General features: G+C 53.5%; 1 protein-coding gene across 1 annotated transcript in view; it reads right to left on the reverse strand.

The window, feature by feature from the left end:
• FER1L5 (fer-1 like family member 5) overlaps positions 1-21,833 on the reverse strand; it is a gene marked incomplete at both ends in the record, with an annotated part of 53,397 nt that overhangs the window by 2,152 nt on the left and 29,412 nt on the right. Inside the window, 26 exons of the mRNA XM_081068421.1 lie at positions 51-139; positions 1,210-1,349; positions 1,554-1,702; positions 1,907-2,077; positions 2,484-2,575; positions 2,818-2,979; positions 3,443-3,562; positions 3,845-3,949; positions 4,059-4,109; positions 4,782-4,973; positions 5,047-5,193; positions 6,185-6,286; positions 6,549-6,710; positions 6,895-7,076; positions 7,548-7,625; positions 7,751-7,892; positions 8,126-8,299; positions 8,391-8,554; positions 9,168-9,270; positions 10,105-10,219; positions 10,507-10,670; positions 11,325-11,456; positions 12,468-12,623; positions 12,696-12,873; positions 13,418-13,518; positions 14,337-14,461. Of these exons, the coding sequence (XP_080924547.1) occupies positions 51-139; positions 1,210-1,349; positions 1,554-1,702; positions 1,907-2,077; positions 2,484-2,575; positions 2,818-2,979; positions 3,443-3,562; positions 3,845-3,949; positions 4,059-4,109; positions 4,782-4,973; positions 5,047-5,193; positions 6,185-6,286; positions 6,549-6,710; positions 6,895-7,076; positions 7,548-7,625; positions 7,751-7,892; positions 8,126-8,299; positions 8,391-8,554; positions 9,168-9,270; positions 10,105-10,219; positions 10,507-10,670; positions 11,325-11,456; positions 12,468-12,623; positions 12,696-12,873; positions 13,418-13,518; positions 14,337-14,461 (3,496 nt within the window). The remainder of the gene's footprint in view (positions 1-50; positions 140-1,209; positions 1,350-1,553; positions 1,703-1,906; positions 2,078-2,483; positions 2,576-2,817; positions 2,980-3,442; positions 3,563-3,844; positions 3,950-4,058; positions 4,110-4,781; positions 4,974-5,046; positions 5,194-6,184; positions 6,287-6,548; positions 6,711-6,894; positions 7,077-7,547; positions 7,626-7,750; positions 7,893-8,125; positions 8,300-8,390; positions 8,555-9,167; positions 9,271-10,104; positions 10,220-10,506; positions 10,671-11,324; positions 11,457-12,467; positions 12,624-12,695; positions 12,874-13,417; positions 13,519-14,336; positions 14,462-21,833) is intronic.

A 21,833-nucleotide genomic window follows, 5' to 3' on the forward strand; every position in this document is an offset into this window, starting at 1 on the left:
AGGACTCCCTGGTGCCCCGCCCCTGGGAAGGCTGCCCCGGGCACACTCACCTTTTAGGCTTCCTGGGTCTGATGTTGACTGGGGGGCCAGGAGGCCCCAGCTTCTTGGGGAAGATGTCCACCCACATTTGTACCTTTCCCTAGAACGGAGATGGGTTAGTTGGCTGGGGTTCGGTAGCCTCTATCCTCAGCATGCTGGCCTGGGGAGCCCTGTCCTTGGTTGCTGATCTCTGTGGAGGCCCTGTTCCCAGCACTGAGGGGTAGGCACAGTGTCTGTGAGGTGGAATGACGGGAAGTCAGGTAACCCCCCACCAGCTTCTGCTTTTTCCTTTTTTGGCTGGGAGAACATCGTGACTGGGGTCTGCAGGGTGTATGCCATTTAGCAGGTGATGCTAGAAGCCTCTGGACGGCTCCAGGGGCTTCGCTTATGAATCAGCTCATTGGCCCTAACTGAGTGCAAACTAGATGGCCAGTCCAGATTTCCAAGTCACTTTAGGGTGTGTAACCACATCCAAAAGATAGGAAGATAAAGAACAGAGGTCTAAGTAAGGGATGAAAATGGTGAGAAAAAGGGAGAGAAAAAGGAAAAGAATGGAACTGCCAACCTTGGAAGAAAGATAAACATATTATTTCAAACTACCTGACCTAATTTTTATTTTTTTGAAGTTGACCCCATTTGAGCAAAGAGGTTTGATGAGAATGCTTTTTAAAAAAAAAATTGCTGGGCAGAGAGCTTTGTGTCTAGAATGTGGTATCAGCTTGAGAAATGTAGAGAAGGAGGTGAGCCATTCTGGCGGCTGGAGGGTGGATAATAGGGGCCTGTGGGATTTTTATTCCTTCTCTTTGGGGTTCCTCGCCGTGGAGAAAACACAGCCTGCAATTAACAGCCAAACCATGGCTGTGATGTGTGCACTCCGAGCCCGGGCTGCTGCCCACCCACCCTCAGGAGAGCCTGAGGCACTGTTGGCCTTGGGTGCTAGCCGTCTGGGTGTAGCCTGCAGTGGCGCTCTGCCCGGCTCCCGCACCCGGCTTTTCTGAACCTCTCCGTTCTGAGTGGCATCATGGAAATTGTTGCTTAGTAATCTGGGCAGACCATGCGTGTCCCCTGCACGTGGGCATCTGCTCGGCTTTTCCTTCCCCTCATCTGTCTGGGGCTCTGTCCTGCGTGGGTGAGATCCCCCCTCCTGGTCCAGCCCCTGCAGTCTCCTACCTGGTCAATGCCTGGCTGGCTGTCGCTGTACAGCGTGCGGGTCTCGATGTGCTCGGGTACCAGCCCCTGGGTGTGCAGAAGGTGCAGTGCCAGGCGCTCCCTCTTAGGTCCCAAGTAGCGAGCACTGGCGGGCTGGGGCTCTAGATTGGAGCAGCCGGAAGGAAGGGATTGCGAGGTCATTAGAGCCCTCCCCCTTCCCCATGCCCAGTTAGGACAGTACCTGTGGTTGCCCTCCACAGGAGAAAGGGGGTAGGGGGTGCCCTCTGGCAGCTCTTCCATCCTGGGCCTCCCTGTTTCCAAGGCCTGGGCTGTGTTTTTCCCAGCAGGCATTGTACTCTACTTACCAAAGTGCTGCAGTTTGAATTTTCTCCCATTGTAGAAAACAGAGTCGTCTTCAGGGCTGAACAGAGGCGGAGGCAGGCCTTTCCTCTTCGCGTGGTGTTCCAAGAGGAAGCTCGGGGGCACCTGATCCCGCCACCTAAAGGGCCCTGACCTGTGGGGACAGGAGAGAGGAAGACGAGGGCCGTGTGGGTTCTGGAGAACATGCTCCTTTGAGCTGTAAGATGCCCAGTGTGCAGGGCCCTTGGAAGGTTCGGACCCTGGGGTCCCAGCTCAGGATGCAGGCCTCTTGCAAGGGAGCTGTGGGTTCACGCCCCCACCCTCCTTAACTCTTGCCCTGGGTCAGTTTCATGCTCACTTGCAGTACGACTGAGAGAGCCCACAGCGAGCTCCGTAGCCAGACAGGAGTCGGTTTTCAAGGTCAATGACTGTGCTTCCAATCTTATCATCAGGTGAAAACAGGTCAAAGTCATACAGCTCGATCTTCAGGTCCTTCTCCAGGGGGATGGTGCAGCTGAGTTCAAACATGCTAGGGGGAGGGTGATGGCGACTGCAGGGGCCATGGGCCTTGTTACCTGCGTGCCCCCCGCCAGCATCTCATCCTGTGGGTCGGGCTCCGTCCCCTTGCTTGGTCATGGTGACTGGAGAGCCGAGTCTGGGATGGCTCTTGTCTGCCGGTAACCAGCCCCCAGGGTGGCTGGAAATAATCTGATGAGCCTAGGGTGTGGGACTCAGCTCCCTTCCCAGACAAAGTGTGTGAGGGGGAGGGTAGAACTGGGCCACCCTCCTAGTCATCTTTCATCTTTAGCATGTAAGGCACTGCTGGGAACTGGGCGGCTAGAAAGGAATGCAAGCACTCTTTGCTTCTGGAGCTTTCTCCTGGCATGGCGTGGACGGGAGTGGAGAAGTGGGGTCGGCGAGTTGGGTCTGCTCACGTGCCAAAGATGGGGTCCAGAGTGTTGGGCCGGTACTTGTCCCGATTGCCAAGTTTCGTCTGTCCCAGTTTCAGGATCACATAACAGTCACACTGGGGGTCAGGAATAAGAGAGGGAAGGACAGGAAATGGACAGTCAGTCCAGCTTGGTCAAGAGGTTAGGAGGGGGGCAGAAGTGCACCCCTTGTACCAGATGGAGCCTGTGGGGAGGTGACCATGTGGGCGCCAGCAGCCTGAGAGAGCTTCAGGACACAGGTTTAGGGAAGGGAGTGGAAGCGCCTGGGCTGGGTGGGGCCCGGGAAAATGGGCGCTGCAGGTCTGGGGCTGCTCGTTACCAGGCCATTGTAGTCTTGGGGCTGCAGGTTGATTGCTCGTACCACGTACACCCGTACCAGGCACTGCTGAGGGAAGTCGTCTTTCTCAGGCCAAAGCTGGAACTGGCGCGGGGGCTGGGGGGCTTCCGGGTTCTCAGGAAAGGGGTAGACACGGAAGAGGCCCTGTGTGTGTGTGTTGGGGGGAGGGGTTGGTGTGGGCCGCGGCTCTGGATAACCATCCAGGAGGGGCCCTGGTCCAAGCCCGGGAGAGAGTAAGCGTGAGGGTGACAGGGACAGCAGACCTCAAGGACAGGGAGACACAGTGGGGATTTGGGAGGGCATTGGCAAGGCACCGCTCGTAGGTGGTTCCTGGCTGGCTGATGTGAACATTCATCCCACCGCCACCCTCTTCAGGTCTTGGGAGACCGGCGTAGGTCAGAGCTGGGGGAAGAAGGCCCTCACCCTTCCCTTGTAAGGGGGGCGCACCCTAAACCCTGCATAGGTCAATCTCTGCTCCCCCGCTCCCCAAACTTTTTTAAGTCCTCCTTGCCCCGTCCTACCAGGAGCATACAGAGTCAGAGTTTTATCTCTTCTGGGGACGGTGGGGGCACAGAGAGACAGCAGCTGAGCTGTGCTAGACACGTACCTTGAACTCGCCCACCATAGGGCTGTCAGACTTGGGCTGTTCTTGGTAGAGTCTGAAGGTCTGGCAGAAGTCCTGAAGGCCTTGGAAAGCTGGCACAGCCTCTAGCTCGCAGTCATATACCTGAAGGAGGCTGTGTGGCAGCCAGGCTGCTGGGGGGCCCGCCTGGGCGTGACCAGGACACTGAGAGACAACCCGCTCCTGGGCCTGGCCCCCAAGCGTCTGCCCACTCAGTGGCCGGGGCAGCCCTGTTTCCCACGTGGTGTGCTGGTGGAGGTGGGGCCTGGAGTCTTGGGGTGACAGTGAGGAAACCCCCATGGTAGTTCCCCGAGGAGTCCGGGCCAGGTGTGCTGGGCTCAGCATCTGCCATCCCCCCTCAGCTCTCCGTCCTGGGGGTCTCCGAACCTTCAGGCTGTGGTAGTCTCTGTCCTGGTACTTCGGGGACCTGTTGTCCCCCATGGCCCAGAACAGCTTGCTCCACCAGTCCACCTCTTGGGGTTCGTCGTCATCCTGGCCGGGAAGAGGGGCAGCTGGCCTTCCTCTGCCCAGGCCTGTGTCACCCCCAGCTCCCAGCCTGCCTGCAGTTGCTCCTTGACCCGCAGGGCTGAGCCCACATCACCTCGGCTTTGCTAGACTTGAACCAGAACTTTTCGAAGAGGTAACCTAGGAGCTGAGAAAGGAGAGCGGGTGAGTGAGGTGGGGCCGGCAGTCCACTCCAGTGGGGGGGGGTTGTCCAGGGCTGACCTCACAGGGGCCTTTCCATTCAGGGGCCTTGCCACATGGGACTGGGGCAGAAGGGTGGGCAGGTTTTTTCGCTGCCACTGCCCACAGCTTCAGACAGAGCTCCAAAGGCTCAGCAGTAAGTGCACAACCCCGACCCACCCCAGACCGACTGTGATTTTGCTCAGGATGTTCCAAGGAGTCCTGTGCACCCAAGTGTTACAAGCGCCGCTCTAGAACAGCAGCTCTGAATCCGGAGACACTGGAGTCACCCGGGGGGTGAGGGGGGCGGGGGGCTTGTAAAAACTGCTGCTGCCTGGGGCCTGCCCTAGCAGTTCTGATGGTCAACGGCCTGGCTTTCGGGTTGTTGAAAGCTCTCAGGCAGTTCAGAAGGGCAGTCGGTTTGAGAATGACTACTTTAGCCTTCTCGTGTACAGTTAGGCCTCACGCTGGGAGCAGATACTAGAACCGCCAGGAACCAGGGTTGCTCCCTGGAGATGCAGTGGGAGGTGGGACCTCGGCCCCTTGCTCACCTGATACTTGTTCACGGACAGTTCTGTGTAGAGAAAGTGCAGGCGTGAGTCTTGGGGGTGGGGCGGGCCTCGCCCCTCCCGGGGCCAACCTGTTGGCCAGGCCTGGGGGAGGGCATACTTGGTAGCCGAGGGGGCACATAGTCCGAGGCCCAGGGGTCGCAGAAGTAGTGCTGCAGGGAGTCGATGTTCGCCTGACCCACCATGGTCTGCTGGCCGAAGTCCCTGTTGTCCACCACCTTCAACACGAGGGGCAGTGCGTAGGCTGCCTCCGTCGGCATGAACTGCGGCCAGGGAGAGGCAGCGTGAGGCCTCCCGGAGGAGCGGCTGCCCGAGCCCTGCCCAGGGCCCTCTTACCAGCGTGAGGAAGAGGACCGACTGGCCGAAGTTGGGGTTGGTCTGGTAGTCCTTGATGGGCTCCGTCATCAGGGCCTCTTCCCAGCACTCGACCAGCAGCTGGGGGCAGCGCACCTGCTTCAAGTTCCGGAGGCCCCAGACCAGGATCTGCCAGACGGGGAGCAGTGTCTGTGTGAGGGGTCCGGTGGGGGCTGTGCTGGCAGTGACGGTCACCGGGGAGCACGCGGGGCTGCGGCTCAGGGCTGTTTTCAAGGCCTGCTAGACACTGTCCCCCTCCTCCATGAGGGAGGTGCCCACTGGCCACAGTGACTGTCCTCTGACCTCCACTGCCCCCTAGGTGTTGCCCTCTGTCACCTGCCACCCTGTCTGGCCTGTCACCTGTTCTCTCAGGAGTGAGTTCCTGACACTGGCCGGCTCCAAAGCCCCCAGGACCAGGGGGAGAGGGCCCAGATTTCTCAGGCTTCCCTAATGCCAACTAGCTCATTGCTGACTGGTCTCCCATACAACACCATGGCTGTTCAGTGACCTGGCACCCTGTGACCTCGCTGGCAGCTGGCGGACACTGGGCCTCCTCAGGAAATGTCCACGCCCCCACTCATGAGGGCCTCCTCGAGACCAGAGCGGAGACCAACCAGGGCACCTGACCCTGGGGAGGCATCCACTGCTGGCAGGAGCTGGCTACCTTTTGCTCTTTGCTAGATTTGTGGCCAGACCCATAGGTTCCCACACAGGGACCACCATGCTACTCTCAGAAGAGACGTGAGAAACCTGGTCTCTGGAGTCAGCTGAGCCCGGTGCAAAGTCTGCCTCTGCCACTTAGCCCACGTCCCTGTCTCTCAGAGCCTTGTTTCCTTCTCTGCAAGGACTGCTCCTGCAGGGACAGCCCTCCTGCAGGCCCAGGTGTGCTCATGAATGCTGAAGCCCTGTGCCCTCCCCCCATGGCAGAGAGGCCCCAGAAATAATGGACAGTGTTCTCAGGGCTCCTGCTTCCCAGCCTCTCCTGTCTCTCTCCGCCGCAGCTCCAATCCTCTTGGGGCCCACACTTTGGATCAGGCTCTCAGGTCAGCAGGGAGCTCCACGGGCTCCACTGCTCCAGGTGAGGCTCACCCCTGCCACCCTCGGCCCCACACCAGGGTACCTCAATCGCCACTTTCCTTAACGTGGGCTGCATGCTCTTGGGGAGAGTGTAGACTCCGTTCTTCCAGGGAACACTTAAGATGGGCAGCTTCCTTTTGAGACTCTGAAGGGGTGAGATGGGAGAGCAGGGAGCATGAAGCCCCTTTGGGCGGCTCCTATTGTCCCCTACCCCCAACTCAAGCAGGTGCTTCAGGGCTCAGCTGAGGCAGATCCTGGCAGATGCTGGCTGGCGGGGAGCTGGGGCAGCGGTTGGGCAGGCCAGCTGGGTTCCCCAAGGCCCCAGATCTTTCCTGAGGGGGCGGAGTGGGGACTTGTGGCAGGGGCCTGGGGCAGGGGCGCGGGGGCAGGGTGCCATCTCCCAGTACCTCAGTCTCAAGGATCAGCTCACAGGATGCCAAGATCTCGCCCTTTTCCTCCCCAAACTCTTTCACCAGGGGGTGCCACTTCATGGGGGGCAGGACCCGGTGGTGAACATCCAGCCAGACCACTGGGGACCACATGCCCCGTCCCCACAAGCTCTCTTTGCCCTGGAGGGAGGGGGAGTTCACAGAAATGAAGGCCAGGTGGGCAGGTTCTGGCTCCTCTCCAGTCTGGGAAAAGAGCTAATATTATGAATATTTAAGTCCACACAACACCGCGCATGTCAGGCCCACATACTCTCCTTGAAAATAAAAACTCGTCAGCCACTCTACCCAGCCCAGTCCGCCTCACCCCGGAGTCTCGCTGCCACAGCTCCAACACCACGAGTGGCGGGCTGTCCCTGGTGTCCTGGGGGTTCTCGTACAGCAGGAGGTGCTGGAAGATGAGCGTCTGGGCCCACGTGGGGGCCACTGAGTCCCTCAGGGTCTGGGTGCACTGGCTGTGGTTCAAGAAAACCAACCGAACGAAAGGCCCTGAAGGGGGGAGGGTAGCGTCATGTTGTGCCCTTGAGCTATCATGTGATGCTCTGTCCGCTGCTGCTGCCACTGGACCCAGTGCCCAGGGAGGCCCAGGCCGGGCAGCCCAGCCACTGCCAGCTGCCAAGAAGGCCACCTCAGTGTAAGCCGCAGAGCAAATGGGCGGATAACCAGAGGCACAGGGTCACTTGGTTCCACCCACATCTGTTTCACACCACCGTGGTAGAGGTCTGGGTGTCACATGGGGAAGGCCCCCTGCCTTCTCTGCAGGAGTTCTAGGGACCAGGAACTCATGGACACACCTTATAGTCCACGTTTTCGTGTCTTTTCCCCAAACCAGGGCCATGAGCTGCTGGGGGGGGAGGGTCTGCATGTTTGCCACCCTCTCCCTTGCCACATTCTTCATACTGCAGATGGCCACATCAAAGGGCCCCGAGGGCTGGGGGAGAAGGGGTACCTGCCGCCTACCCTGGAATGTCTGAATCTGGTGGACCATCAGGTTCCGGGCCTGGTAGATGTAGCAGAAAAGCTGGTAGTAGTGGGGCTCTGGGTAAGAGAAGAGCCCAGTTCATCACTCGCCACCAGGATGCCCTCCCCAACCGTCCCCAATCCCTGCCCTCAGATATGGGGCCTCAGGGGCCACCCAGGCTGACTCTCAATTAAGTGCTCACCGTTGAAGACGCAGTAGATGAAGGGCAGGTGGGGTGTCTGGGTATCCTCTGCTGCAGGCCTCCAGGAGTCCCCAAATGTTTTGCCCAGATCCCGGGATGGCGTCCCATTCTCCTCCTCAGCCTGCCACTTCTGGCCCATCCCCTGTGCCCAGGACGGTCTCTCCTGAGGTTCTAGGAGCCCAGGCCCAGGTCACCCTTCCCCCTTCTGGGCTTCACCCTCCAAAGCCTAAGGATATGAATCTGGGGTGCAGACTACCCCCCCCAGCAGTCAGTGCCGCAACCTGGGGCATGTCCGCTGTCTGCCACCCCCAGGTTGGGCCCAGGCTCCAGGAGGTGGGATACAGGGAGGAGTCACCTAGCCCGCTGAGAATTTACCAAGGACCCCTCCAGGAGGAATATGGGTGCAATGCCCTTGTCTTTGTTGGGGGCCAGTCTGCGGTGCCAGCAGCGGCGGCGGAAGCGGCTCTGGGGCTGAGGGTTCAGCTGGAACTTGGAGCCCATGGTGCCGTACTCCCAGCCCTCCTCCTCCCGGGCCAGACCGGGGTGGTGCTGTGGGAGGAGATCACAGTCACCCTCCCACTGTGGCCCGAGGTGGGCCCTGCCTGTGGTCCCGCCAGGTCCCTGCCGGGCGGCCCCTCACCAGCTGCAGGAAGGATAGGGTCTCCTGCTCCAGGCTCAGCTTTCCTTGGTTCCGGCAGCGCACACGTGCCCAGCGCCGCCGGCGACATGAGTAGTAGGTCTTCTCCACTGCGTTCCAGACCTGAGGCTGGCCCGAGGGCGGGATCCACACGCCGTACTCCCAGCCTGCAGAGGCAGGACCGTGGCGCATGGGTGCCAGGTGCCCACCCATGGGTGCCAAGCCCAGGCTGCAGGTCTTTGCTGAGGAGGGGAGCCCAGCATGCATGTGACGGGCTAGCTCCACGCTGTCCCATGCAGTAGCTAGGTGGCTTGGACAGGCCTGAGAGATGGGCCTTAGAGGGCAGGCTCTGGGGACAGTGCTTTCCTAGCCCTGGAAGGTGTGGACACACTGTCACCTGCATGGCCTAGGCCCAACTGCTCATCTTACAAATGAGGCTGGTGAGGCTCAGACGTCGTGTGACCCCCACAAGGTCACACGGGCCGTAAGTCGCAGAGTCTGTGCCTAGAGCCCAAGTCCTCCCGGAGCCACCTGGCATGACCCCAGGCTCCATGACTGGATTCCTGTTCGGATGCTCAGGAGGTACTTACAGCCTTTCCTGTCTCAGAACTGGGGCCCATATCTGCGGAAAGGGTGACAGCCCCACTCCCTGGAGGGTGGGGCACCCCCAAGAATTCAGACCCGTCCAGCCGAGGGCGTGGCAGCTTTCAGGCTGTGGGAAGTGTTGGAGCCTGGCAGCTCCCAGCCCTCCTGCCCGCAGCCCGTGAGCAGAGGACTCGCCCTCATTGTCCACCGCATGGTTCAGCTCCACAGCCCAGTTCTTCTTCACGTGCCAGCCTTGGGGACACTTCACATTCTCACGGGCCTCCGTGGGCTGTCCGCTCTGTGGGTGGGCAGAGGGGGCGGGCTAGGAGGCTGCCTTCACTCATCCTCCACATGTTGGCTTGCCCACCCCAGCCCCGGGGGCAGACAGCACTTGCTACGTCTGATGCCAACCACATAGTCACTTCATATGCTTTTATCAACTTACACTAACTGTAAACGAATGTATTTTTAAAAGGAAAGTTTATATGTCCACTCTCAGTGGAAAACCAGTATCACTCCCCATAAATGGGAAGCAAACACTGTAATGACTGTGAAAGCAGCATTGTGTCCTGGCTGTCCCCTGGAGGTGTCCGGCCGCCTGCCAAGCCCAGGCTGCAGGTCTTTGCTGAGGAGGGGAGCCCAGCATGCATGTGACATGCTAGGCCCACGCTGTCCCATGCAGTAGCCACCAGCCTCCTGGGACCACTTCTATTTAAATTAATTAAAATGAAACAAAATTCAGAGTTCAGTTCCTCAGCCTCACAAGTGCCATATTTCAAGTACTCAGTAGCCACCTGTGGACAGCACAGACACACAGCGTTTCCATCATCACAGAAAGTTCTACCAGACAGCGCTGCTTAACCAGCCCCTCCCTTATTTTCTCCTTCACAGGAAGGCCTCACTTTCAAGAGGCCTGAGCAGGAAACATGGTACTCCCCCCACACTCGTGCTGTCTCTCACAGTCTAATTGAAGCATCTGTACCCACCATCACTGGAGTTCGCCCAGGGTCCACGCAGTGGGGAGCAGGGCCCAGACGGTAACTCCTGGTCAGAGCTCTTTCCACTCAGGCAAGCTCCCAAGGCACCCACTGCCCACGTCCCCGGCCCCCGAGGCCACCCCAGCCCTGCTCACCGCATCTGTGTTGGGGGTGGCAGCAGGCACCCACGCCCCTGCGGCGTCACGGTGCTGGTTCTCATACACCTCCTCCAGCACCTGGCTCTTGTTGATGTCTGTGTCCAGACAGAGTCTGGGGGCAGCGAGACCCACGTTCCCAGCACATCTCCCTGAACTTCCAGGTCCCTGGGGTGTTCTGCTGGCCGAGTGCCCCCTCACTGGGCAGCCCCACCTGCTCTGGGCAGGGCTGGACAGTGGGCTGGGCATGCAGGGCCAGGGGTGGGCAGGGCCCCCGTCTGGGTACCCCAGCCCCGGGACCAGGCTCCAGTGGCTGTGAGCCCGCCTGTCGGCTGCTGCTGACTGACTCCCGCGCTGTGTGTCCGAGACACACAGGACCCAGGTCCCACACCCCAGCCTTACCTCCTCTGAGGCTCCACTATCCACTGCCCCTGCCAGTGCCATCCCGGGGGCAACTTGAAATCCTCCCTGGGGACAGCCTTGCGCCCCAGGACATCGGAGAAGTTGGGGCAGCGGTACAGCCCCTGCGGCCCCCACTGGTCTTTATACTTGGCTTGATTCTCATACTGGGAGTAGGGGGAGGCCATCAGTGACAGCCACCTCCCCAGCACACAGTGGGACAGCATAGAGCCTGTCCCCCTGTGTCACTGGGGTGAGGTGCAGGGAGCCCAGCCCTGCTCCACCACTTGCCACCCTTTTGCTGCCTCCGGGCCTTTCTTCCATGTTTCCCTGCTGGGTGTGTGGTCCCTGCATCTTCCCCTGAACCCCCACTCCATCTCAGGGTCCCCAAGTCCTATGTCCAGGCTGGGTGTGCATGGCTGCTCACCAAACCCTGGGTTCACGGCTCTGTGGAAAGATGCCTATTTCCTACCCCTCTGACTGTCCCAGGCCACCCCCTTCTGGGACCACAACACTGGCCCAAAGGACCCAGCTGGGGTCTGTGGGAGTCCCAGGCTGCCCTGTTGGTGACAAACAAGGCCCATGCATGTCGCAGCCTTGTTTACGTCACATGCCCTGAGCTAGGAGAAACTCCCCAAAAACCAGGGAAGGAGGGAGCAGGCCCAGGGGACCGCTAGGCTTGTCAACCATAGACCCCACGCCGGCAGCATCTCAGTTCACTCTAGTGTCTGCTGCCTCCTTCTCACACCCGCTCTCACAATCCCAGATTCTACAGTAACCTTGTTCTCAGAGCTGGGCCCTTGCAGCTCCCAGCCACTCACCGTTTCTGCGAACACGACCACCTCGCCTTGGCGGAGCAGCTGCAGATCCGTGCTGTCCGTGACGTTGCCCAACCAAATGCAGACCCGGAGGTGGGCTGGGAGCGTGTCCTTCTGTCCTTCACCCTCTGGGTACTGAGCCAGAAGCAGGTCAACCTCCAGGGACGCAGGTCCCACCTGCCCCTTCACCCTGAGTCTCAGCAGCAGGGGCCTCACACAGAGCTGGGTTAGCACATGCTTGTGCCTGTGACCCCATGCCCACAGGGGGGCTGGTTGGGCCTGGAGGGGAGGGGCAGTGCTGCCTAAGGAGCCAAGGAGGCTCCATGGAGGGGTGGTGGTGACGGTGACGCTGACAGTGATCCCAGCGATCAGTGATTGCGTGCTCATGGTGCACCAGGCACGGCTAAGTGTCGAATATGTGGCACGTGCTCTCACCCTCACACACCACTGTGAGCTGGGTGTCATTGTCACCAGGCCAATTTTATAGAAGAGGAGACTGAGGTTGGACATGGCCAGGAACTGGCCTGGGGTCATACAAGTCAGTGAACGGTACAGCCAGGGCTCAGGTGTCAGTGCTTCTCGCAGGATGAGAAGGACTCAGGTGGCCTAGGGGCAGGCAGGTGTGAGGGCAGGGACCCAGTGTGGCCTGACTATTGAGAGTAGGGGACCCAAGAGGGCTGATGAGGAGAAGTGGTGGGAGCCAGACCAGGGAGGGTGAACCTTCTCCAGGAGGCAGTGGGGACACAGAGGGAGGGCTGAAAGCAGGGGGCTGTCATCAGGGCGGGGGTAGTGGTCATCACCATTATTTATGGCTCGTCTGTGATGTGATGGCTGGTGCCCAAACCTTAGAGCATGAAATGTTTTGGATTGTACTCAGATGTAATCCAGGGGAGAAATGACAAGGGCCTGGACCAAGTGTGGCATGAGGATGACGTGGGGCTGAATCTGAGGAGCATGGATGTGGCGTTGGACCCATGCTGTGGCCATAGGTCCTGCCTTCCCCTGGAGACTGTTGACACCCTAATTCACCTGGTAAAGGCCTGAGAGGGAAGCAGGGGAAGCCCCCAGAGCTCAGGGCTACTCCCTGGCTGTGTCTGGGCCTCTCCTTCCAAGGACTGGGGCAGCTGGAGGACCGCCATTCCGTACCTGCAGAAGGAGGGTCTGTGTCTTCCCACAGAACCTGCCGCAGTGCAGGGCCCCGGTCGAGGAGAACAGGACACTGTGGGCAGGCACCTGTGCGTAGGCCACTCGCTGCTCCTTGGCCGTCAGCCAGATCATCACGTCCGGGAGGCTCACCTGGGGCTGCCGAGGCGTGAGAGTCAGGCCTGCGTGCCGGCTCCAAGGCCTGCTCCCGCCGGGGTGTCCAGCGCCCACCTCGGGGAGCACGGCGTTGAGGCGGTATAGCCAGCCCTCCGCAGTGGCCACCATGTCCCTGGGCTGGGCTTCCTTGGCCTTTTGTGCCAGTTCCTGCAGGAGGAGTCTGCGGAGGTGCCACCTTTTCTTGTCCAGGTTGGTGGCTTTGGGCTGACTGGTCATGCAGGACAGAGGACGCCTGTGGCCAAGACCAGTAAGGAGGGGGCTGGACCATCTCATGACCGACTGCCAGCCCTGCCTTAGGCCGATGCGCCTGCGGGCCTGACCAGGACGCCCTTCCCTCCCATCCTCCCAGCCCTGCAGTGAGCGGTGCTCAAGGACCCTTTCATGGACAGGGCATGAGCCAACCAAACCCTGGGGGATAGGGATGGGGGTCCAAGTGGGATGGGGGCCAGCAGAGGCCTTACAAGGGATCTCCCAGAGGAGCAGCAGCAGGGGAAAGGTACGGGGCTAGGATGTGCCCCTAGGGTTCTTCTGGGTAACAGGGAGAGGCTTGGTTTGGTAGGAGCACCAGGTGTGAGTATGGGGACAGCAGGGACAATGCTTGGGGCGGGGTGGGGGCGGGGGCGGGGAAGGTCAGGGCCATTTTCTGGAAGGCCTGATGGGAGAAGAGGAGCTGCTGTGTCGTTTGAATCTCCAGCTGGGGAGAGATCTGAGGAGGTGGCGGGGGTGGAAGGGCACTGGTCTGAAGCCCGGCCCAGGTGCAGGCGCCTGGCTCCTACTTGCAGTCCTCCACCAGCTCCCTCAGCAGTTTCTCCCACTGGGGGAGCAGGGCAGGGTCCCTCGGGTTCCTCATGGACTTCAGGGTATCCAGGTTGGCTTTCTGCCCGACAGGAGAGAAACGGCAGGCGAGCATTGGTCACCTGGCCAGGCTACAGGGCTGATTAGCCGAGGATGTTTTCAGCCCTAACTTAGAGACCTTTGAGAGGTAACACGGGGATGCCAGTTCAAAGCTGTCCCATGCTAGGATCTAGGATCCCTTGCAGGACTAGGATCCCGTGCACCCTCCTTACCACCCAAAAGAAGAAATGGGTGGCCAGGAAGGGGCGGGACTGTGGAGGAGCACAGATCCTGATCCTGGCTTCCCTTCCATGTGTTCCAGAAGGCCACGTCTGAGTTGGAGGCACCAGGTGGCTCTCCTGCCTAAAACTGCAGTGGCTTCCTTCCTTGACAGACACCTACGACCTTTTGTGATCTGACCCCTCCCAGCTCCTCTTGTGTTATTTCTACATCACCTCCATCACCAATGGCTTTACACATTTTTCCCTTCTCTGCACCCCACCACGCCCCCAGCAAACTCTACATTCTTCAAGACTGCTTAAATGTCACCTTTCAAATAGCTCTTTGACTATTCTCTCTTCATGTCCCACCCCAATCTCTGCCCTGAGAGCTCTGGGCACTTGTATGTCCATGCAGCCCTTGCTGCACTGCATGGTAACTGTGCGCATCTCCGACTTCCCGGATGGTGAAGACAGGGGCGGTGCTTACTCATCTCTGTGTCTTCGGAGCCCAGCACTGTGTCTGCTGTTTCTGTCTCAGTCAGTGTGGAGGCCATGAGTGAGCCAAGGGGCTGGCTTCCTCTGACAGTGATTCACTTTCCCAAGGTCCCCATCAGTGTCCGGGTCCTCCTGCATGACTCACCAGGCGGTCCCGAGTGAAGTGCAGGAGGTTGAGGCAGTTCATGCGGAAGCTGACGTCCTCCCAGTAGGAGGTCACGGCCACGACAGGCTTGGTGTTGTACCAGGGCACATAATGGTAGAAGTTGCCTGTGACACACAGACATGCGGGGGGTGTCTGAGGGACTCCAGAAGGTCTCCCCTCACTGTGTCCCCTCAGAGGTCCTTCCCTGAGCTACTTCATTCCTCTAGGATGCCATCCGCTAATAATCCTACTTGACCCCTCCAGCCAGAGGGTGGACTGGGGCCAGTGGAGAGCGTAGGCACTCTGATGAACACAGCTGGCCTTACAGAGCATTCATCATGCTCAGGGTGTCACACAGCCTTTTGAAGTCCCCTGTTTATGGGTGGGAAAATCCAGGCTATTGGTGGGAAGCAGTTGGCCTGAGGTGGCCCCAAGTGGTCCTAACATAGGCATCTAGTTCCAGAGCCCTGGGCCCTTACCCTGCCAGGCAAGCTTCCAAAGCACGAGGCATGCTTTGAGGCAGGTCTCCCTCTGGGAGGTCTGCCTCCCCTGCCCCTCCCAAGGCAGGGGAGGCTTGGAGACCCGGGGTGTGGCTGGGGTGGGCAGCCATCTAACTAACATAAATGTCCTGCCAGTGAGGAGGAATGGCAAGTATGGATAAAACGTGCATTGCGTCCCCGGCAATGTTCCTTATTGAAACATGGGGAAAAGGGGCGTAAGGGATTCTTTTTCTGAGGTGTATTGCTGAGTTGATGTATAAGGAAGAAACCCACAGAAACCAAAATTAAAGTAAAAACAGAAATCTGAGGCAAACAGAAGCAAAGCTTGCTTTTGTCCCAAGTTTCTGACAAATCTCAGAGATCTTGCACTTCCTTTTGGGACTTGCTAGGGCCAAAGGGTCAGGAGAGAAGGCCTAGCACTGTCCAAGGTCGGCAGTCTAACATAAGATGCCCTGTGTTACGGGTTGGATTGTGTCTCCTGTAAAGATATGTTGAGGTCCTAACCCCCAGTATCTCAGAATGTGACCTTATTTGGAAATATGGTCATTGCAGCTGTAATTAGTTAGATGAGGTCATACTGGAGTAGGGTGGGCCCTTAACTTAATATGACTGGTTTCCTTAAAAGAGAAGGAGGGAGACACAGAGGAGATAGCCATATGAAGACACAGACACAGAGGGAGAACACCATGTGAAGACAGAGGCCGAGATGGAGTGTTGTGTCTCCAAGCCAAGGAACACAAAAGATTGCAGGCAACCACCAGCAGCTGGGAGGGAGGCCTGGAAGATTCTCCCTCAGATCCATCAGAAGGGACCAACACCTTGATTTTGGACTTTTAGCTTCCAGAACTGTGAGAGAATACATTTCTGTTGTTATAAGCCACTGGTTTGTGTTACTTTGTTATGGCAGCCCCAGCAAACTAATATAGCATGCAAAGCTGATATTCCAAAACCTAATCCCACCGTCAACAAGAAGTAATCCACCACACAGAAGAAGACAATGAGGAAATGTTTCTATCTCCAGCATGGCTGGGGGACAGGGGCAGGAAATTTTCCTGAAAATTTGTAACCACAAAGCGGGTCCTCACGCAGGCTTCATTCTGCATTCATGCCACCCATGGGTTCTGCAGAAAATTTAAAGTGGTCTCTGGTTGGCAGTGAGTCAGGTAACAGGAGGAAGAAAAGACAGACCCCCTTTGGAGCATGAAATTTTAGTCAAGTTCCAAAGGACTCCACACATGAAGTGCAAAGAAAACAAACAGCTTAGAACAGATGTACATACTCTCTAGCCCAGCAATTCCGCTCCTACAGAAAGGCATGAGTAAGAAAAATATGTCCAACAGAAACACATGGGCAAGAAAATGTTCATAGCAGCACCACTCGCAATAGCCCCAAATTGGAAACCACTAAACTCTCCCTCACAAGTAGAAGTGATAAACAAATTATGGTGCATTTGTACAATGGACTACTACAAGGCAATGAGAGCAGGCAATCTACAACTACACCTAGCAACAGCTAGGTCTCTGGATGTTTCACACACAAAAAAACGATGAGCAAAAGATGCCAGACACAAGTGAATAAATACTGTAGCACTTCCTTTATATAAAGGTAAAAACCAGACAAAATAAATTGGAGGCTAGGAGAGTGGTTGCCCTGGTGGGGGTGGGGGTGTGGGCTGAGCCCCAGGATGATGGGGCTGATTCACAGTCTGGATGTCATTACATGGATATGTTTGTTTCATGATAATTCATTGAGCTGGACACTTTGGTTTGTGTACTTTTCCACAGGTATGTTATACTTGAATCAAAAGTTTACCTAAGAATTTAAAAAGTGGTGGGGGAAGAAAAGACAAAATAAATACATAAAATACAGTGTGTCAAATAGTGGAAAATGCTATGGGGAAGAATAGTAGAGAAGGAAAACAAGAAGCTACCAAAAATTTTTAAATTAAATGGCTAATGCCTTTCCTAGAGGATCTAGAAGAAATTATGCAGAATGCAGCCCAGAGAGATGAAAAATATGGAAAAGAGATTTAAAAACATGAAAAATGAAATGAGAAGTTCCACAAGGGATAGAGTGAATTCGAGAAAGAGATACAAGAGAAAAGGAGAAAAGGTAATTTTTCAAAGAGAAAATATAGTTTTCCAGAATTGTTGGAAGATACCAGCCTCAGACCCTGGCAGTGAGGGAATCAATTGTTAGAATAATAAATAAACAGAGACAAAATAAATACAGAGATGAGCATGGGGATATAAGACAGCAATTTTCTTCCTCTACTCTTGGATGGCATACAAAAACCACAGGAGACAGATATAATCTGCAGTCTCAAAATACACCTCAGGACTGCCAACAGTAACTATGACTGCAGTAGGGGCCCCAAGGGCTGGAATGCAGCAGGAGTCACCTGAGGGACCTGAGGAACAAGACAGACAGCTGGGAGCCCAGCTTGATGGGAGCAGAGTGCAGAAAGTGCCAGCAAAAATACACTCCCAGAACAAATTCAAGACTCACGTGAGCAAATGTGAGCCGGCAAAACTCAGAAAACAAGTAAAAGAAAAAACAAAAGATCACAGAAAGGAAGACAATAGAAAAAGAAGCCCTAGGAAGATTAGACCCAGCAGACAAGGCAGTGAGAAGCATAGAAATAAGTGACCAAATAAAATGGAAATAGAGAGTCAAAAAGGATCTGGGAGGAAATGACAGAGATAGAAGAAACCCAAGGAGAACTGTGAAACCCATAAACGGAGCCCCTGAGTAGAAAACCTAAACAATGCAATAGGATATTTTAAAATATAATTTGAGGAAACTCACATGGGAGAAGGATAATCTTCAACAAACGGTACTTGAAAATCTGGATATCTATATACAGATGAATTCAAAATGGATCACAGAGCTAAATGTAAGAACCAAAATTATAAAACTTTTAGAAGAAAAAATAGGAGACAGTCTTCATGACCTAAGGTTCGACAAAGAGTTCTTAGACATGACACCATAAAAGAAAAAAAATTGGACTTCATCCAAATTAAATGTTTGCACTTCAAAAGACACCATTAAGAAAATAAAGAGAAAAACCACAGAATATTTGCAAATCATATATCTGATAAAGGACTCATATCTAGAGTATACAAAGAACTCTTACAACTTAATAATGAGACAAACAACCCAATTAAAACTGGGCAAAAGATCTATATAGACATATCACCAAAGAAGGTATGTGAATGGCTAATGCACAAACAAAAATATGCTCAGCATCATTAGTTATTAGGGAAATGCAAAGTTAAATTACAATGAGACACACACCCCCTTTAATAGATATAATAAAAAAGGGGACAAAATTTAGGGGAATGACAGAAATGGCGGCGTGAAGTGAGCCTCTTGAAATCTCCTCTGGAATTTACAACAAATTGAACAGCTATAATTCCACAAGGATTCCCTGCACAGCAGACAGGCAAGACTAAGAGACACGCAACTGAAATCATTTAAAGGTGGGCAAATTGTGTGAGCAGGAGAGGAGGAAAGCAGGAAATGCCGAGATGCGGGCCATGTAGGGCCCCAGGTCCCAGACTGGAGCTCCAGGCTCCGAGCTCGTTGCATTCTGGAGCTACCACAGCTGCGAGAGAGGGAAAAATTCGGACTTCTAGTGCTCCGTTTATGGCCCACAGTCCTGCCTGAGGGATCAGTATATAACACGGGTGAACCCAACGCTCACAGCAGAGACCTCAGAGCAAAGACTGAGGAAAGAAGGGTGAAAACGGCGGTTTAAGCCCTCACTGCCAAGCAGAGGACGGAAGGCATAGGCACAGAGCCTAGCTGACCCCTACCGATCTTCCCAGAGCTCACCTGACCCCCACCTGACCAGTGCTGGAAGTGGGACAGTAGCAGTGTCAGATTAAAAAAATATATATTTGCAGTTCTGAGAACTGTGGTCCGCAGCCATGGACTCGCAGCCCAACTAGGTCTAGCAAAGGGGAGGGAGCCTTGGGTGCAGGACTGGCTGTAGTGGTGGTCACCGCCATTGCTCAGAGCCACCTCTCATAACCAACCCCGCCCCTGACCCACCGGTCTGAGCAGATCCCTGCAAGGGTAAACAGAGCCACTGAAACACGCAGGCCCTGAATCTGGTGCAGGAAGAGCGGTGGAACTTTGGAACCTCTCCACATACCCCATGGAGACAGTGGCCTGAGACCCAGGCGACCTGCTCACAGAGGAGAAGCCTACCTTCCAGAGAATTGTGTGTGAAGCTGGAACAGTGCAGAGAAAATATAACACTACAGTGTGAGAGAGACTAAAAGGCTGAGAGAAAATAAAGCATTCTACCAACACCTACTGGAAAGCAAAAGGAAGACCTCTTGCTACCAACCTGTTGAAGAACCCACTTCTGTACATGTCTAAGAAGAGAAATAATAATTCACTAATTGCCATGAATAACCAAGGTAACAAGGCAGCTCAGAAAGACAATGAAAAGTCTCCAGAAAATGATCTTAAAGGCATGGAAATATGTGACTTAAATGACAGAGAATTCAAGATTGCAGTTCTGAGAAAGCTCAATGAGATGCAAGAAAACACAGACAGGCAGTTTAATGAACTCAGAAACACAATCAAAGAACAAAATGGGCATTTAACTAAAGAGATTAAAATTTTAGAAAAGAACCAAATAGAATTTCTGGACATTAAGAACTCAGTAAAATGTGCTCGCTTTGGCAGCACATATACTAAAATTGGAACGATACAGAGAAGATTAGCATGGCCCCTGCGCAAGAATGACACACAAATTCGTGAAGCGTTCCATTAAAAAAAAAAAAAAGAACTCAGTAAAATGAATAATGAAATAGCCAGCTTAGCTAATAGAGCTGACCAGATGGAGGAAAGAATCAGTGACATTGAAGATAGAAATCTGGAAATGACACAGATGGAAGAAGAGACAGAGACTTGAGAGTTAAAAGAAATGAAAACACTCTATAAGAAACAGCAATATAAGAATAATGGGCATACCAGAAGGAGAAGAAAGGGAGAAAGGAATAGAGCGTATATTCAAATAGTCGATGAGAACTCCCCAAACTTGTGGACAGAACTGGATCCTTGAATCCAAGAAGCAAATAGAATACCTAATTACCTCAATCCCAACAGGCCTTCTCCAAGGCACATTGTATTGAAGCTGTCTAAAATCAATGACAAAGAAAGAATCCTCAAGGCAGCCAGGGAAAAGAAGACGGTAACTTACAAAAGAAAGCCCATTAGATTATTATCAGATTTTTCAGAAGAAACTCTACAAGCCAGAAGGGAGTGGAGACAAATATTCAAACTATTGAAAGAGAGAAATTATGAGCCAAGAATAATATATCCAGCAAAGATATCCTTTAGATATCAAGGAGGAATAAAGACCTTTCCAGACACACAGAAGCTGAGGAAATTTTCTAACACACGACCTGCACTACAAGAAATACTGAAGGAGGCTATTTGACCTGAAACAAAAAAGCAAAATAATACAAAACCATGAGTTAGTATTATGAACAGACAGATAGAAGCAGGAAATGGCAACCCTACACCAAGTAAGACACTATACAAAACAATAAAGACACTAAACATAACATACAGGGTAAAGAAGAAGAAAAAAACACTTGAAAAAAAGAAAACAAAGACAACTTGCTACTGCAGCACAGAAATCAACTCACAGCATAAATAGGGATAATTTGTGACAATAAAAACATAAAAGGGGAGAGAGTAAAGGTCTGAATTGGCACAAGGGAATGGAGAAGGTAAGCGTGCTGAAGAAAATGGACTACTCTAAATATGAAGCTTTCTTTTACATAAACTTAATGGCAACGACTCAAAAAAATCCAGAACTGAAATATATAACATAAAAAAGGAAGAAACAGAGGGAAAAGCCATAGAATACCACCACACTAAAACAATAGACAACAACAAAAAGGCAAAGAAACAATGGAGACACAGTCCTATTAGAAAACCAAAGATAGAATGATAGGAAATCCTCATATATCAATAATCACCCTAAATGTAAATGGACTTAACTCACCAATAAAAAGGCACAGAGTAGCAGATTGGATCAAAAAACTAAATCCAACCATATGCTGCCTCCAAGAGACACCTCTCAGCTACAAGGACAAATACAGACTCAAAGTGAAAGGGTGGAAATTGACACTCCAAGAAAATGGTATCCAGAGAAAATCAAGTGTAGCCATACTGATATCAGATGAAACAGACTTCAGGATAAAAAAAAGGTAACAAGAGACAAAGATGGACATTTCATAATGATAAAGAGGACGATACAACAAAAAGACATAACAGTCATCAATATTTATGCCCCCAACAAGGGTGCACCGAAATATACCAAGCAACTACTAACAGAACTAAAAGGAGAAATTGACCAAAACACAATTATAGTAGGGGACTTAAATACATCATTGACAGCTATGGATAGTTCATCCAAACAGAAAATAAAGAAATATCAGGCCTAAGAGACACATTAGATGAAATGGACATAATTGACATACATAGAGCACTTCATCCTAGAACATCAGACTATACAATCTTTTCGAGTGTACACGGAAGATTTTTAAGGATAGACCATATATTGAGACATAAAACTAACCTCTGCAAATTTAAGAAGATTGAAATCATACCAAACATATACTCTGATCACAAGGCTTTGAAATTGGATGTCAATTGCTAAAAGAAAGCAGGAAAAACCACAAATATGTGGAGATTAAACAACATACTTTTTAAAGAACGACTGGGTCAAAGAAGAAATAAGAGGAGAGATCAAAAGATACATAGAAACAAATGACAATGAAAATACATCCTCCCAAAATTTTTGAGATGCAACGAAAGCAGTTTTAAGAGGGAAATTTATATCATTACAGGCCTATCTCAAGAAAGAATTAAAATCCCAGATAAATAACCTCACATTACACCTTAAAGAACTAGAAAAAGAAGAACAAATGAAACCTAAAGTCAGCAGAAGAAAGGAAGTAATAAAAAT

Source organism: Rhinolophus hipposideros (genome assembly GCF_964194185.1).
Source record: "Rhinolophus hipposideros genome assembly, chromosome: 12".
In the NCBI taxonomy this organism is placed as follows: Eukaryota; Metazoa; Chordata; class Mammalia; order Chiroptera; family Rhinolophidae; genus Rhinolophus; species Rhinolophus hipposideros.